The following is an 18,760-nucleotide window of genomic DNA, read 5'->3' as shown; positions in this document are numbered from 1 at the left end:
TGCTTCAGTTGAAATTAATAAAACACTACTATGAACAAAAAATAGTAAAACTGTTCGGAACACTAATTTCCGAAATAGTCATTCAGTTATTGTCTTCAATTGACTCAAGACGGTGCGCTAGAAGAGGTCGTTTTAGTTTTCTGTTGATGAACCCTCATTAAAAATTGTGACAATGTCGAATGCGTAACTATTGTGTTTGCTAAGTAACATTTTATTTAAATTAGTTAGATCGTAAATATGCCACGAAAGTGTTTGAACAAGCCCAACAATTTTTGTAATGTATGTGGAGAATTAACTTTTACATCTCAGCGTCGAAATTTCACATCAGTAATTGAACAGTGCTATTTTGACTATGTATTTTGGTTTTCCTTTGAGGACAACAAGCTTGGAAAATTTGGGGTGATTTTAAAGTCATTACACTTTTACTTGGACTACAGCTTGGTTATAAGAAATTTTGCTGTTTTATTTGTGAATGGGACAGTAGAGACAGAAAAAATCACTATACAAAGAAAGTGTGGCCCAAGCCATAAAAATATTAAAAATTATCCCCTAGTGAACCCTGATGACTTATTTTTACCACCGTTGCACATAAAGATGGAGATGGATTTTTATATCTAGAAGAGAAATTCCCTAAACTCAGCGAGGAAAAATCAAAGAGGGAATATTTGAGGCCCACAAATACCGCAATTGATGAAGGATAAGAGCTTTGAAGAGAAACTGAATGGTCAGGAAAAACTCGCCTGGAAATGTTTTGTGAATGTTGATCAAAATTTTGTAGGTAACCATAAAGCGGAAAATTACAAAAATTTAATAAATGAACTTATGATATCATTTAAAGCTTTGGGGTATAATATATTATGTCCTTGAAAATACATATGCTGAACTCTCATATGGATTTCTTTCCGGCAAATTTGGGTGCTGTGAGTGACGAAAGAGTTGAGAGGTTCCATCAAGACATTTCCTTAATGGAGAAGCATTGTCAATGGAAATGGAGTCCAGGAATGCTAGCAGACTACTGTTGGAGACTTAAAAGTGACCTACCGAAAGCCAAATATTCAAAAAAATCATAAGTATCTATTAGATATTAATATTAGGAAATAATTCAAAAATTCTGTAAGTGTGGCTGAATTTTGTACTTTTTACGAAAATATATGTTTTGATGTCACAAGAAAACATGATGTGTACATTTTTTTTTTATTCATATATTATCATTTGGTGGCTCTAGTATATTCAAAATTTGATATAAATTTCCATGTGACAAAAAAAAATTGAAAATATGTTGACCAGTGTAATCGAAGAAAACTGTCAGCATAACCTGGATATTTGACCTGCTTTGACGTAGTTTTTCCCGATATCCCAACGATGCCAGTAAGATCTGTTAATCGTCAATTCTCAAGCACCAATTCCTTTATTTTATTGAGGTGTTGTTAGTTGACGTTGAGAGCCGTACTGAAGGTGGTTCGTCGTCAACGAGATCTAGACCCTCTTTGAATAATTTGTGCCAATCAAAAACATTTGTTCACGACAAACATTTATCACCTAACGCCTTTTCCATATTTCTGAACGTTTCGGTACCAGAAATTTGATTCCGCACACCAAATTTAATGGAATTTCTTTGTTGTATAATTTCCAAATTTCCGCCATATGTGGACTAAGGAAAGTATTGGCCCGTTTCAACCCATTTTTGATACACAGACATAATATTATCAGGAAGATATAGTTTTTAACGAGGCGAGGTTATCATCTGATTTCATCCATGTTTGCAGTGTCGGTAAGGATTCTATAGGGTGAATTTAGTAGGGGAGCGGCCCCGCCCATATGTTCAAAAATTTTATCCCACAAGTTTCTTTACTTTTTTGCCAGGGAGCGTATATACCAAGTTTCATTACGATATCTCAATTTTTCGTCCAGTTATCGCTTGAACAGACGGATGGACGAACAGACAGACAGTCACTCATCATCCTGATCATTTATATATGTATATGTATATAATGTAATGTATATTAGTGGCAAGAGTATTCCGATTAGTTTTAATTAAGATATTTTGTTAAGATATTTTACTTATTGAGCGATACGGTATAAAGCCAACCGGATGTAAAAATTTAGGCATATAAGAGATTGGGGTAGTATTTAACCGATTAACTATTTTTGCTATCATCAGTTATTATTAACAGAAAAAGATAACCGCTGAGTTTCATTAAGGTGCCACGCATACCATCAATATAAGAAGTAAAGTCAACCTGATGTTTGAAAATCGTGATATTAGTCATATAGGGGTGAAGACAACTTTTCATTCGATTTAATCTATTTCAAGCACAAAGATGTACCTCTAATAAAAACACGCTCTCTCAAATTCAGTCTTTAATGGAACTTCCACTAACAGTGTTTATACTAATTTCTTTAGAACGAACCCTGCTATGATTAAATTAAGGGGGTATTCGACTCTAGAATTAAAATTTTGGGCAGTTTTTTGAATTTTATTAAAAAAAAAAAACCAAAAATATTTTTACCATCCATTTTTTATGGAGTTTTTATTGATATCTTAAGAATAAAGAAAAAAAATTTAGAAAAAAATATTAAAAATTTAAATTATTAAAGGGAGGGGGAGAGACAGGTGTAAAAAAATAGCTCATTCTGGTGACATTGATCTTGACTCTCCTGGTGGTCTGAAAAAAAATCCAAAGAAATTCTTAATCAGTGAGGATGCTGTTATAGTCCCTATTTCAGGGAACACGAAAAATTTTTTTTTTGGAAAATGGCGACTGCCTGAAAATAAAAATCATTTTTTACGCTTTTTTTTTGAAATTCATGAATTTTTTTTTAATATTAAAAACAAAGGATTAAGGATTGTATAATTCACACAAAATTGCACGTAAATCGGTTGTATAGAACTTAAGTTGATGCCGGTACCGTGTGGAAAAAAGAAGTTTCGAGAAAAACGCGTTTAAAAACGTGAGTATACTTACCTACCGGGCTAGGTATTGCGTCACTAAAGTAACTGTAGCTCTTAAAATAATTTTAAATTTTAAATTTCCTTTGGAGGATATGTTCTTAAGGGTCTAAACTTTAAATATATGAAAAAAAATCGAATTTTTTAAAATTCTAGAGTGGACATATTATTCATGATTTTTCGAGAAAGCTCTGCACAAAGGGAAACGAACTAAGGACCAAAAACAAAATTAATTAATTATTCTGGGCAGTGTTTGGAGTTATTCGATGGTAATGTTTCTAGATTTCAATAAACGGATACTGAAACAAAGCGAGATTGAGAGATATTTCAAAGCAAAAGACAAGTTATACTACGAAACATTAATTACGATTTACATACAATGATTTCAAATACAAGAACCCGGGAAGAATTATTCCCGAATACTCGTAAATTATATAGTTTCACCTCTGTAAGACCTGAGCTCAGATGCGATACGAAGCAGTGATTTTCGCCTTCAATACAAATAGGGAACTTCTCGAACAAGGAGATGAAAAATACAAAAAGTGAGAAATGGGTGGAAAAGGAAGGAAGCAGGCAAAATTTGTTTATTTTTTTCAAATCTTGTAAAGATATGAAAAGTTGCTGCACTGCAATGGAAAGGAGAAACAAGTTTAAATTTTCACAAAAAAATTAATTTCACTAAAATCAATATATACTAAAATACCGAAATGTTTAAGTCTCAGAATGTTAACTGTTAAATCGCTTTTACAATTTTGTAGGCAGACTTATACTTTGTATTCGTAAGAATATTCTGAAGCTGTATATTATTATATATCACCATTTATCGTTGTTTGTTCTTATCTTTTAACTTATTGTGTTTGCCGCTCATTTGCGCAGAGCTTTTTCTGCACTATAAACAATGGCATCAACAAGTTTAGGATACATTTATACCAAATGCAATGTTTCCACCGGTTTATTAATGTCAAAAACTGGTATAATAAAATTAATCAAAACCATATATATTATAATGTTCGGGTGCGCTTGAAAGTGTCTTCCCCATCTGTAAACTAATTCTCCCATTATAGAAGTCTTCAATCTTTAACATTGTTAAGCTTTTACGTACTCACACACAAAGGCGAAGTGCTATTCGTGTTTACACAACAGCTCTTTCTCATTCGCATTAAAATATTTTATGAAATGCTTTGTAGTGCAAAACAAATATACATACCTTGTCTATGAATTCAGTGATGCTTAAACCTTTGAAGTGAGTAGTTGGGTAATAAATTTAGAGTTCTAATCCATACGAACAACTTAGAGAAGAAGGATAACATGGTGTTTATCGAATTGGGACTTGTGTCCATACTACTCCTATACATTTGCTACAAATGGGCTACACTTAAATACAATACATTCAAAGAGCGTGGAGTGCCTTACGAAGAGCCTTGGCCTTTGCTGGGCAACGCGGGAGCGGTAGTGTTGAATAGAGAAGGCTTCAATAAGACGGTCCTCAAATTTTATCAACGCAATAAAGATCAGTGAGTACATGCTTTGCATTACTTCCATAAAGGTATTATCGTTACAAAACTAACAGCGAAATCGCAGCATTGCTCTCATTATACTCTGCAAACAAAGTTGCTAAAGAGAGTATTATAGTTTTGTTCACATAACGGTTGTTTGTAAGTCCTAAAACTAAAATAGTCAGATATAGGGTTATACATACCAAAGTGATCAGTCTGTTCGTCCGTCCGTGCAAGCTGTAACTTGAGTAAAAATTGAGATATCATGATGAAACTTGGTACACGTATTTCTTGGCTCCATAAGAAGGTTAAGTTCGAAGATGGGCAAATCGGCCCACTGCCACGCCCACAAAATGACGGAAACCGAAAACCTATAAAGTGTCATAACTAAGCCATAAATAAAGGTATTAAAATGAAATTTGGCACAAGGGTCGCATTAGGGAGGGGCATATTTGCACGTAATTTTTTTTTAAAAGTGGGCGTGGCCCCGCATCCTACTAAGTTTTTTGTACATATCTCGAAAACTACTATAGCTATGTCAACCAAACGGTATAGAGTCGTTTCTTTTAGGTATTTCCATATACAGTTCAAAAACGGAAGAAATCGGATAATAACCACGCCCACCTCCCATACAAAGATAATATTGAAAATCACTTAAAGTGCGTTAACCGACTAACAAAAAACGTCAGAAACACTAAATTTTACAGAAGAAATGTCAGAAGGAAGCTGCATCCACGATTTTTTTAAAAATTGAAAATGGGCGTGGCGTCGCCCACTTATGGACCAAAAACCATATCTCAGGAAGTACTCTACCGATTTCAATGAAATTCGGTCTATAATATTTTCTTAACACCCTGATGACATGTACCAAATATGGGTGAAATCGGTTCACAACCACGCCTGAAATCTCGATTATCACTTTATCATGCGAGAGTATAAAATGTTCGGTGACACCCGAACTTAGCCCTTCCTTACTTGTTTTATATAAGATTTAGTTGTTCTCTCCTTGCTCTGCGTGGTGTTCATTGTCATCCACTATGTTGCAATCAAGTAGAATGATATGCAAGTACAATGCATATGCATATACATACATACATATATCYTTTTGCGGTAATTCTACGTAAGCATCTGCATATGTATGTACGAGCTTCTTAGCGCACACCTAGTTGGAAATATTCGTTTCTCATTTAAATATTTTCGATTTTAGGCTTAAATACAATTAAATTCTGAAAAATACAGACTTCACTTCAAGAGCACTTTTATAAATATTGAGTTTCTATATATGAATATTGTGGAAATTTTACACTCTTTTTATTTAGTTAGATGCAACCTTCAAATAAATTTTAGTTCTAAGCTATTTAAAGTTAAAGCTAAGCTAAGAAGCCCACATTTTGTATACTTGTATGACCCACGCGATGTTGTCATACCAGATCATAGTTAATAAAATTAACCAACAATTCTAATCTTAAACTCCTGTGATATCGATGTCCCACTGATATTGCACAATACTACAATGAACATTTTATATTTTATTATATATGTAATATAATTCCGCACAATGCAATTGGCAAAATATATATGTATATAACAAACCTTTCATTCGATAACAAATGTATCTAATCACCACGACTGAGCACACTTTATCTTTTGCAATAAGTACATATGTACATGTACATATAAGTACTTATTTATTCTTCAATATCAACAACAATATATGAGTAAATGTGCTTCAACAAAGTATGCATTTCGAATATTAATTAAAAAAAATGAGTTTTAATTTTTGGTTTCTTGGTAAAAGATGGCGATGATGTCACGAAGCCTTGATCCAAAGTACAAATACAGTTGCCTTTTTCTCTGCAAGAAGCTGACACATCGGAAGCGCCGAGTTATGATATTCTTTAGCATATATCGGTCATACAAACTGAATGATCGAAATCAAGTGCTTCTATGGAAAATTTCACCAAATTTGGCATGAGTTGTTGTCTAATGCAATCTCCGGGCACATTATTCAAATCGGATCATAGCAGTCATATAAACTGACCAATCGAAATCACTTGCACGGTATCTTTTGTATTTTTTGGTATTTGAAAAGGGTATTGTTATAAGGTGTAGAGGATCATTCAGGCCGCTTAGTTACATGCTATAGTCTGTTATCCTAATGAACGTTTATCTTGCCCAAATGAAATGTCAATGTTCTAAAATAATACTTTGGAATATATGATATACTTAATAACCCTCTTCATTATTCACTGCACTCAAAAACAAAAAATAAAATCAAAATTGCATTATTATGTCCCAAGAAGTATGATTCCAATTTATCCCTCAAATCGGGCAGGCACATCCTGAAACAATACATACATACACATATATATAATATTTGCGCTATGGTACATTGTATTTAATCAATCTCATGACAACACTATACACATTTACAATTATATTAAAAATAATAATACTTTTTGCATTACTCAACTCAATTAAAATATTAATTTGATTTTATTATGCTTTTTATTTATGCTTTTTACTGTTCTTCTTTGTTGTATTAGCGCTTGTTATTCCATATTCAAGTTCAAGAATTAAAAGTCTAACTTCATCAAATATCGTCTCAATTTCCATTATTCTTTAACTTTTAGTACTAGAAAAATGTGCAAAATTGATACATTTAATAAAAGTTCCTATTTTTTATTTTATTATAACTAATTTTCTGTGTAAACAATGAATATAAGGGCAGATAATGTTAACCAATCTATTTTTCAGCGATATTGTCGGGTTCTACAATTTTCGTTCTCCTGTATTCGTGGTACAAAATCCCGATTATATCAAAAAGATGACTGTAAAAGACTTTGATTTCTTCGTAAACCACACACCGTTTTTTAAAGCCGACGACGATCCTCTCATTAACGGAATGCTGACTGTAATGAAGGATCAACGCTGGAAAAATATGCGCAACACACTTTCTCCGATCTTTACCGCCGCCAAGATGCGCGCCATGTTTAGTTTGATGAACGAATGTCTGAATGAATGTATGGAACGGCTGCGCGATGCGACCAAAGGTGGAAAGAGTAACGATATAGAACTCAAAAGTTGGTTTTCGCGCTTGTCAAATGATATTATTGCCTCAACTGCATTTGGTTTGAAGATCAATTCTTATGAGAATAAGAACAATGAGTTCTATATGATCGGGCAATCGATTTCAAATTTCCGCGGCAAACAAATGCTCAAATTCTTTATTTCTAATACAATGCCCATTGTACAAAAGGTATTTATTACGAATATTCGAAAACAAAAATCAGTAATATACTATATATAATAATTGTATTTGCATTTATATTTCGCTTACAGATCCTGGGTTATAAAATATTTGATACCGATAAAACGGATTACTTCAAACGACTAGTTATAGATACAATGAAATATCGACAAGAGAATAAAATTCATAGACCGGATATGATTCAGTTATTGATCGAAGCCAAGCAGGAGTCTGACCAAAACTGGTCTGACGATGACATTGTAGCACAATGCTTCATTTTCTTTTTTGCCGCTTTTGAAAATAATGCCAATTTCACCTCGGTAATCTGTCATGAGCTAATGGAAAATCCTGAAGTACAAGAACGTTTGTACCAAGAGGCACTAGAGGTACGTGAGGAACTTAACGGGCAACCCTTAACTTACGAGGCAGTGATGAAAATGAAGTACATGGACATGGTCACATCTGAAACATTACGTAAGTGGAATCTCGCTGGATTTACAGATCGCTTGTGCTCTAAGGATTACGACCTCACTGATGATGATGGGAACTTAGTATTTAAATTTAAAACTGATGACTATGTGTGGTTTCCCATCATTGGTCTGCACTATAATGAAAAGTATTTCGAGGATCCCGACGCATTTAATCCTGAACGTTTTAGCGATGAAAACAAAGACAATATTAGACCCTTTACTTACCTGCCATTCGGTGTGGGGCCACGAATGTGCATAGGTTAGTTACAAAACATATACATTCTGACATATATTATCTTTACTTAAAATAACAATTACCTTTTGATATAGGTAATAGGTATTCATTGATGCAAGCCAAGGCTATGATGTACTATATGATATTGGACTTCAAGTTGGAGCGTTCTCCGAAAACGGTGAAAAACATAATGGATGATATACGTGGTTTTCAAATAAATCCGAGGGGCGGGTTCTGGGTTCGCCTTGTTCCACGCGCATAATCTTGAATCGAACAAGTCAAATTCGCAAATATGTGTGTCAATATAATGGAGCTTTAGTGAAGAGCCATTCGAACTTTAGTTGTTTATGCAAAGCATTTGTTCATGTTTACGAGTTTTAGTATATACTATATGTAACTGTAAAAAGATTTGCATATGAGATTGAGTACTTGTTTGTTTTTTTTTTTTTGTTTTTTTTTATACTCTCTTTTCTCAAAATTAATAAAGTGCAGATCTCTTTTACAAATATTTAAAACACAGCATAAAAAACCGGTCTTTATTTACTAAGAGTCTATAATTATCCATATATTGTTTCCGTTCTCAGATTCTCAAAGAATACAGGAGAATTTAAGCAGCAGCTAATGCTCTGCAGCGAAAAATGTCATAGAATAAACAATAAAATTTATAAATTACACTGGATCACAAATTTGAATTTGTTTTTTGTTGCACGGATCCCACTATCCAATTTGTATGTGAAATGGCTCACTGATTTCGAAAATCGAGTAAATTTTTTTTTTATGGATACGTTTTTGAGATATTTGCAATTTACCGTTATTCGACCAAAAAAAAGGTTTCTTCATTCAATCATTTATATCTCACTGACCAATTGAGCAATCTTACTGCAAATTATAGAAAATAAAAGTGAATGAAATTTCCTAAAAATATTGTCTACTCCATTTTTCCAAAGGCCTTATAATTTCTGAGAAATTGATTAATCACTTCGTGTTTTTACGGTCAAGGAAAAAACAAAAGATATTTTTAAAATTTTTTTTTATTATGACGGCTTTCTGAGATATCTAAGAACTTTCAATTAGCGCTCTGCCAATGCAATATTTTAAACTCCGGGCTTTTGACCATCGTTATATGTCATATTACAAATATAAATTGTTACTTTGCAAATTTTTTTTATCAATTTTATAACTCAATGAAAAAAAATTATTAAACGGCAAACTTAGTTTTGTAGGAAATTTACTGCTCTACAGGAACGGTCTCTACAATATGAAGCAAAACGAAACAAAAAAATATTGTAACGGAATTCACTATAAGACTTGTAATTCACCGTTTCGATCACTGGATTGTTAAGATCGTTTCTTTATTTCTAAATCCAACAATTTAACATTTTATTAGTTATTATCTTAGCTCACAGCTGTTACCTAGAACTGTGCCTGCTGCACAATCCGGCAGACCTTAGATCTTTAACAAAATTTCGCCACTGCAAATACGAATTTTGCATTTACATGTTTATATATGTATATATATATATATTTTAGATGTTACAAACTATATTATACAATTATTTATACGGTTCTATTGAAGAATCTATAATTTTGAACATCACCTGTTCTTGATTCAGCAGTATGGGCGTAAATTAAGCTATTAACAAGTAACGAAGGGCAAATTCGGCTGTAACCGAACTTTTTATAATCTTGCCACTCACAACATTCACAGCCCCGGAAATTGCTGGGGGCCCTGATTAAACTATAATATTTTGCATATTAAACAAGTAAGGAAGGGCTAAGTTCGGGTGAAACATTTTATACTCTTGCAACTTACATGAAACAAAGCCAGGAAAATACCTTAAGAAGTAAAACGTCAACCAGAGGATCGGGATCTAAGCAATTATATATATATACATATATTATATATAACTCATACACTGAACGACCTATTCGGCATAAATTTGTTAGAAAAACGAAAATCATTACATGTGCTAAATCAAGTATTCGCCCAATTATAATACATCTACTTTAGGCACAATGATATACTAATGTGATCAAATTGAAAGGTGAATTTTGTCCATTTCATCTCTTTCCCCTCCTGATGCAATACACTTATGCCAATGAATTTTCCAGTCATCAGAGCACTTGGGAAAATCCTCCGTCGTGATTACTATTAGAGCCTTCTTCGATTCAGCTTTTATATCCTCAATTGAGTCAAAACGGTGTCCTCGGAGTGGTCATGTGAATTTGCTGATTGCCAGAAATTACACGAAGGTAAATCAGGCGAATGCGGTGGTTGCTGCACGATGATAGTTGAAAATGTGACGAAATGAACACTAATAACCAATGCAGTTGAGATGGTGCATTATCGCACTTTTGTTCAATAAATTCAGACATAGTAAAAATCGAAGAATTGACTTTTAGTCTAACAAAACGACGCGTATCTCAAACACGAATGAATATTTTGACGTGAAATTTAGCACAGATATTACTAACAGTACTACCAACTTACCGAAAAAAAATATACATTTAGTACATACATAAAACTCAAATATTGGTCGACATATCCAGCACAAAGTCGCCTGCAAGTGCGAAAATTTTTATATCAGGTATGTGGAGGATCAGAGAAGTATTGACCCGATTCAACCCATTTTTGATACACACAGAATTACTATTCTTAGGAAATAATTCTGTCTGAATTTCATTTGTATATCCCATACATTGACCGATGTTTTCGGCCAAAAGTCATCTATAGATACTGAGGTCCACATATTAAGTATTAAAACGTCTGATATGAATGATCTCGAAAAAATATTTATTGAAATAATCGAAAAAGAAACATAGAAACCATGTCTCAAAATTTATTCACAAGTGTATGCTTCACATTTCCAGCAACGCTTTTCACCGGTGACTTCGCTTCACCATCACAAACATCTATTGCATTCTTTGTTTTGCTTCTCTCTTCAGAGTTTATACTGTTATACAATTGAACAATTTCAGCAAAGTCGCTCACTACTTAAATAGATTGGAATTGAGTGAGAGTGCCTAGTAGCGATAAAAGTCAGCTGTATTGCGATTGCTGCATGAATTGTGAAATATTTCAATAACAATATTTATTAATTCGACATATCTCGCTCTGTGCGGTGTTTATAAAGCTTTATCGTTAAAAAAAATACAATTAATTATATGCACACTCACTGATGGCTCTCGTAGAAGTACTAATTCTTTTGACACTTGTTGTGTTTTTATTTTACAAGTGGAGTGTTTCTAAATATTATACATTTCGTGATCGAGGGATACCGCACGACCAGCCAACTCCTTTGATTGGAAATTTAGATACCAAAATTTTCCTGGGAAAATCATCTTTCATAAAATTTATTATCGAACGATATCAAGCTTATAAAATCAGGTGAATTTATAAACAAATATTTTTTTGGCCTGGCTATAATATCAAAAGCGATAAGAGATTATACATATAGTACATAAGTAGGTGCCTCACAGTGCTTCAAAAAGGTACAACCTCTACGACAAAATCAGCTTCGGCTGTTGCGAAAGAATTGATTCATTTTTCGATTAAATCGTGAATCAATTATAATCAAATTGACTAATATGGAAGGCCATAAACTTATTGCTAAATTTTAGTTCGCGTCAGCTAAAATTGTATTTAATAAATCTTCAAACGAATGATATGTAGTGATAAATTAATATATATTGAGTAAATACTTAAAACGTCATTCAGACAATCAAAATTCTTTATATTAGGGACCTAGACCAATTCCATTCTAATTCAGCGCCACATAATTTTTAAAAGGGTTGTCCATTTAGTTTCGTCCAAATATCACATTTTGATAAATTTGAACGGCTTAAATTCAGGTGGAAAAACGGAAATCACTATATGGGATGTTTTGGGGACAGAGAAAGGGACGGACTGGTTGTACAACTTAGACAATACTCAGGTATACTTAAAACATATTTTCAAGAAATTTTCTAAATACTATTATGAGCAAAAAATAGTGAGACTTTGTTCATAATTTTAAAATTCATAATTTTTTCAAAAATTCTCACAAAAATCCCCATTGGCCCCAATATACTTGTCCCAATGTTTTTTCCAATCCTCAAAACAATTATTAGTTAATAAAATCAATTTCTCGTCTCGAACTTATCATGGCATCTTACGTCTATAAATTGTCGAAATCGGACCATAACTATACAAGCCCTCAAAAATGGTAAATGTGGACCGTGAAAATGTGTGGAAATATTTGTATTAAATTTATGAAATATATTATTGAAATTCAGAAAAAAATCGTTTCTTTATAAGGGTGAGCCTTTTGTACAACCTTGGTGATTGCTCCGAACTCATTAGCAATTTGCAGTTGTTTCAGGCGATGTGAGAGCTCGTATTGTCGTGATGAAGAAGATTCCGTCTACTGCAGTTGGTTTTCCTGATTTCTTGAAAAGCAAGTGGCGAAGAAATGTTTGTGTAACACTCAGAATTTCCCGTTCCGCGTTATTCATGGTATGGATGCGATATGTGCAGTTTTTCTAATTTGGCAATATTAGTTTGAGCACAGCATCAATAGCTTCCGGAACAGTAACTGATTTTAGACGATCTTCACGAAATCCCTCTTGGATTGATCTGGGACCCCGATTGAATCACCATATCATCGTTAAACAGAGGTCTTTGGAGAAGCTTCATCGCCACAAGTTTAATTAAAACTTAAGTTGCAAAATCGCGAAACAAAAAAGGCAACCTACATATGAGAATTTCAGCTTTCCGGTTGGCTTTACACCGTATAGAATTGTCAATATATATTAGATGAACTACACCTTAATTTATCACAGATTTGTGTGAGCAGTGTGTGGCTGAGTGAAACCATTTTTTCAGGCCTAATTGAAAATAAATATAAATATTTTGGAAGCAAATAAAAAAGGATCTTCGACCTACATATAATAAATACATATGTAAATAAGATAATAAATATGATTGAAATCCAATCGATTTCACCAAATAACGCATGTTGAATTGCCACTCAAGAATTTGTATTATAAAGATTTGCCAACACCTGGAAGTATTTTGATCTTTGCAATGTGGGAAAGTATAAACAGTTAGATTACAACTTAACGTAGACTTTCCTTACTTGTTATTATTTATTTTTGAATAGGAACTAGCCCTCGTGACAAGTTATACAGAATATGCTAGTTTTTTTAGGCTTGACATCAGAATTTCTGATAATTGGACAATGATATTGTTATTCATACAATAAGTCTCTATGCCGAATATTGTAGAAATTGTATATCGCACTTCATCAATATGAAAATGGATTCGATTAGGAATGAGTTACGTTTTAAACAGCGAAGTCTAACATAATTATTGAAATAAAATATACGAGGTGTGTTCAAAAAGTATCGCGAATTTTGGGTTTTTTCAAAAATTATTTACTTGTTCATGTCTATCTATTTTGTCCCCTTCAAAGTAATCCGCATGAGATATTATACACTTGTGCCAACGGTTTTTCCAATCTTCGAAGCACTTCAAAAAATCATTTTTTTTATCTTCTTCAGCTCCTCCATCGATGCCGTCTTTATCTCGTCAAGAGAAGCGTAACGTCGTCCATGGGCCTCTTCAGTTTAGGGAACAAGAAAAAGTCACAGGGGGCCAGATCTGATGGCTGCGGCATCAATAGTGTGTTGTTTTTGGCCAAAAAGTCGCGCACAAGCAACGATGTGTGAGCAGGGGCGTTATCGTGGTGCAAAAGCCAATTTTTGTCACATCTTCTCGGCTTTCTGAGAACATTTTGTACCACCGATAAACGTTGCTTCCAAAGTAGCTTCTTCGTGTGCCACAGTCACCATTCGGAATGCATTCGCGCACTTAATTTCGTTTTTCACACAAAATTTGATACAGGTTCTTTGATCCATTTTTTGAATAGGTAAAAATCGAAGACGATCCAAAACACGTGCAAGCAAAGCAGCTGTCAACAATTAAATGAACATTCAAAATGACCGAGCTTGTCGGCATAAGTGAGAGACATGAGTACCAACATAACGCCACAAAAATTCGAAATTCGAATCTACGTAACCCGCGAAAATTCAAGATTCGCGATACTTTTTCAACACACCTCGTATTACTAAAGAAATGCTAGAATCCAGAAATCCTATAATGAAAACTATATAAATAATAATCGAAAATTTAAAATTTCAAATGTTTTTATTAGGATTTCGAGAATCAATATGGAGCAGTTTTATAAACCAATTTATTAATATGTATATATTTTTGATTATTTCCAGTAAAATTTATGGAATTTATTCGATGCGTGATTGCAACATTCACATTCGTGACTTGGAACTCATCAAAAAGGTGGGTATAAAAGACTTTGATTCATTTCCAAATCACAACTCTGTCGGAGGAGAGAGCAGCGAAACATTTTTCTCGAAAAGTTTGATCGCTTTGAAAGACCAAAAGTGGCGGGAAATGCGAAATTGTTTGTCACCAGCGTTCACTGGGAGCAAAATGCGTTTGATGTTTACACTGATCAACGAATGTGTGATCGAAGCGGTTAACTATATCACCAGTGAGATTCAAGCGAGTGGCAATACCGGTGTGGACATCGAAATGAAAGATTTTTTCACAAGATTCACAAATGATGCTATTGCATCCACAGCATTCGGCATACGAATCAATTCATTCAATGATCGAAATAACGAGTTCTATCGGACCGGAAAAGCGGTTACTGAGTTTACTGGGTTCGTTTTATTTAAAGCTATTTTATTTGGACTTATTCCGAAAGTAATGAAGGTAAGTTTCTCATATTTTAAAAGTGTTAATTAATGATTGGTTCTGTCTTTCAGGTGTTACGTATAAAATTATTTGATGACAAAATTCTTAAATACTTCAATCATTTGGTAATTGATGCTATGAAATACCGAAAGGAACACCGAATTGTACGCCCCGATATGATACACCTATTAATGGAAGCTAAACAGCACTATGAAACATCGGATTTGAAGGGAGAACATGCTGAATTTACTGATGAAGACCTTTTAGCTCAGTGTACGCTCTTCTTCGTTGCCGGATTTGAAACCGTATCCGCTTGTTTATGTTTCACAGCGCACGAGTTGCTTGAAAACCCCGAAATTCAAGATAGACTTTACTTAGAGATTTTGGATACGCAAAATTCACTGGACGGAAGCCCCTTAAACTACGATTCACTTATAAAGATGAGGTATATGGATATGGTTATATCGGAGTCTTTGCGTAAATGGCCTCCAGTAATCATAACAGATCGTATTTGTTCCGCGGATTATAGTCTTAAGGACGACGAAGGAAGTTTTATTGCTAAAATTAAAAAAGGCGACAATATATTTGTACCCATAATTGGCATCCATCGTGATCCCGATTACTATCCTAATCCGAACCAGTTTGATCCCGAACGATTTTCTGATGAAAATAAAAATAAAATTAACCCAATGAGCTATTTACCGTTCGGTGTGGGTCCCAGAATGTGTATAGGTAAGAAGATATGAGAAAATATCATCGCCAATATGCTAATTTCATTAAATGTTTTATGAATATGCTTATCAGGAAATCGGCTGGCACTGATGGAGGTCAAGGCAATTATTTACCATATTATATTGAATTTTAAAATCGTGCGGACAGAGAAAACATGCGAAAACTTAATGGAGTCCATTTCTGGATTTACCTTAATACCAAAAGAACGCTTTTGGATGAAATTTGTTCCAAGGAACTCTTAAAGTTATTCATCTTTGTTTTTATATGAATTCCATTAAATATGTCATTTAAAATAATTTTTATTTATATCAAGAACTTCAATCACATGTCTACTTAGCTTGGGTAATTTCGACCATGGACACCATTTTAAAAGTTTTGGTCACGAATGACTTATTTTTCTTTCCAATAATTTCAGCCAAAGAGCAAGGCAAGAGGTCAGTCTTGAAAATTCCAATACCAACATGCCGAAAACACACCTTTGCGTCGGTGGCCTCCGTCGGAGCTTCCAACGAATTACATTGCCCGATCCATCATCAGGATATTATCGGTTCTTTGGCTTAGAACACTTTTTTGAGTTTCGTGATTTTAATTTTGAAGTTTATTATATTGGGGGTTAAATTTTTGCCAGTGTTTAAATGAGTTAAACTCTCCTGTCGAAGTACATCGCACCGCGAGGGAAACCAATGGCACACTCTAAAATAACCCACGACAATACACCACATATCTCCACAGGGCAATACCGCTCCTATATATCACGAGCTGACAAACAGAATGGTTCTCGCAGCAGATCCACTCCGAACATTTTTTACTCTTGTAGCTTGCAAAAGTTAAAGCCAAAACTTTAAGGTGTAAAACCAATCATACAAAATAAAGTCACCCGGAAATTCGAAAATCTTTATATTAAGTATGTGGGTGCTAAGGGAACTATTGGTCCGATTCAACCCATTTTTTACATGCAAGCATTATAAGAAAAAAATTATCCCTTAATTTTAGTTATATATATCACACATTGATCGACATTTTCAAGCGGAGTTTAAAATTGTCCGATTTCACACTGTGACGTAGGAATGTAAAGGAATATCGCGTTCCAAATTTTATCGAAATCGGTTGGCTGGGTGCCGAGACATGGGATTTCACCAAAATGTGGTCGGTGCCACATCCTTCGTCCAATTTCCATACCAGCTCCCATAAAGGTTTATCATACCATCACGGTGGTAAAATTTAATGTCTCTGATTTAGTTAGTTATTGAATTATAATGCTTTTAGTAGTTTGACAGAACCGCGATTTGTGGGCGTGGCAGTGGTCCGATTACGCCCATCTTCTTCTTCTTAATTGGTGTAGACACCGCTTACGCGATTATAGCCGAGTTAACAACAGCGCGCCAGTCGTTTCTTCTTTTCACTAAGTGACGCCAGTTGGATATTCCAAGTGTAGCCAGGTCCTTCTCCAGAGCTCTTTCAGAGCTTTAGTGTTTTCGTCCATTCGGACAACTTTTAATTCGCTGAACTATGTCAATGTCGTCATATATCTCATACAGCTCATCGTGGCCAACGCGCAAAGGACAATAAATCTTTCGCAGAACTTTTCTCCCGAAAACTCGCAACGTCGACTCATCAGTTGTTGTCATCGTCCAAGCCTCTGCACCATATAGCAGGGCGGGAATTATGAGTGACTTATAGAGTTTGGGGTTTGTTCGTCGAGAAAGGACTTTGCTTCTCAATTGTCTACTCAGTCCAAAGTAGCACCTGTTGGCAAGAATTACCCTGCGTTGGCTGGTCCAATCAGTTTGTTGACGGTGGGCTTTACTCTTTCACACAATACATTGGATAGAACATTATACCCAATGTTGAGGAGGCTTATCCCACGGTAGTTGGCGCAGATTGTGGGGTCCAGTTTTTTGTGAATTGGTCATAGCACACTTAAATTCCAATCGATGGCATACTTTCGTCCAACCATATTCTACAAAAAAGCTGATGCATGCTCCTTATCAGTTCTTCGCCGCCGGGTTTGAATAGCTCGGCCGGCAATCCATCGGCCCCCGCCGTTTTGTTGTTCTTCAGGCGCCCATATACTTACTCGTTATTTTCTTTGTACTAAGAAACCTACATAACAAGTTTCATCGAGATGACTCAATTTTTACTCAAGTTACAGTCTGCACGGATGGACCGACGGACGGGCGGAAAGCCAGACAGTCGACCGGATTTCAACTTTACTCGTCATCAGCTGGAAATTCAACCGAGAAAAACATACCCACGAGACACTAAATTCTGACAATGGTTTAGTGATCGACAGCTCCAACGCCGAAATCTATACATTCCTTGCCAGACGGGGAAATATAGCTATGTACAACCTAAGTTACTCCAATTCGTTCTTTGAAGACGAAATTGTGGGCATAACGGATAGTGCCAAGCGGGCTGGAATGCAGGACATGCGCATAGGATGATGAGACGCTCGAACATTATCCATGCAAAAGCGCAGCCTTCATTCAGATGAGAAGGGACATATTCCCAATTTGGGCAGGTTGGGAGAAAAAAACAGCTTTTTACCAAATCTGACTTGCAGGACAAGACTTTAATTAGTTAGCACCCGAGAGCACAATGGACCTCAGCGCCTCCCTTTCCAAGAAACCAAAGAATTCGTTGGTTTCTTAATTCACCATCTTATTTTGCAAAGAAATTTCAAAATTTCATAATGTTATAAATCTCAATACAAATATTAGGAAATTTAGACTGTAACCCGTTGTTTCTGATAAAGGGGAACGAAAACTCACTTTCAGCTGAATTGATAACACAAAGATTGTATGGGGCTTGAATAGATGGCACGTTATTCTCTAATCACCGTTCATTTTAAATATGTACTTATGCAGGAG

General features: G+C 34.7%; 2 protein-coding genes across 3 annotated transcripts; both read left to right on the top strand.

The window, feature by feature from the left end:
• Window positions 1-4,258: 4,258 nt before the first annotated feature.
• On the top strand, window positions 4,259-9,087 carry LOC108965001 (cytochrome P450 9b2-like). The gene is made up of 4 exons (XM_018927128.1): window positions 4,259-4,464; window positions 7,204-7,705; window positions 7,789-8,425; window positions 8,497-9,087. Exons 1-4 carry the CDS (start codon window positions 4,259-4,261, stop codon window positions 8,661-8,663), a joined length of 1,512 nt encoding a protein of 503 aa, XP_018782673.1. The 3' UTR covers window positions 8,664-9,087.
• Window positions 9,088-11,444: 2,357 nt separating this feature from the next.
• LOC108965000 (probable cytochrome P450 9h1) lies at window positions 11,445-16,186 on the top strand. Of its 2 annotated transcripts, none has more exons than XM_018927127.1 (4): window positions 11,445-11,789; window positions 14,669-15,167; window positions 15,230-15,890; window positions 15,963-16,186. In XM_018927127.1, exons 1-4 carry the CDS (start codon window positions 11,581-11,583, stop codon window positions 16,130-16,132), a joined length of 1,539 nt encoding a protein of 512 aa, XP_018782672.1. In that variant the 5' UTR covers window positions 11,445-11,580; the 3' UTR covers window positions 16,133-16,186. The 2 variants fall into 2 exon arrangements, with proteins under 2 accessions (XP_018782672.1, XP_018782671.1); XM_018927126.1 differs by having other exon boundaries at window positions 14,669-15,176.
• The last annotated feature ends 2,574 nt before the right edge of the window (window positions 16,187-18,760 follow it).

This window comes from Bactrocera latifrons, unplaced genomic scaffold (genome assembly GCF_001853355.1).
Source record: "Bactrocera latifrons isolate USDA-ARS-PBARC rearing strain unplaced genomic scaffold, ASM185335v1 scaffold_131, whole genome shotgun sequence".
In the NCBI taxonomy this organism is placed as follows: Eukaryota; Metazoa; Arthropoda; class Insecta; order Diptera; family Tephritidae; genus Bactrocera; species Bactrocera latifrons.
Note: the sequence above shows the minus strand (reverse complement) of the source record. Positions and strands in the feature narration are given on the sequence as shown.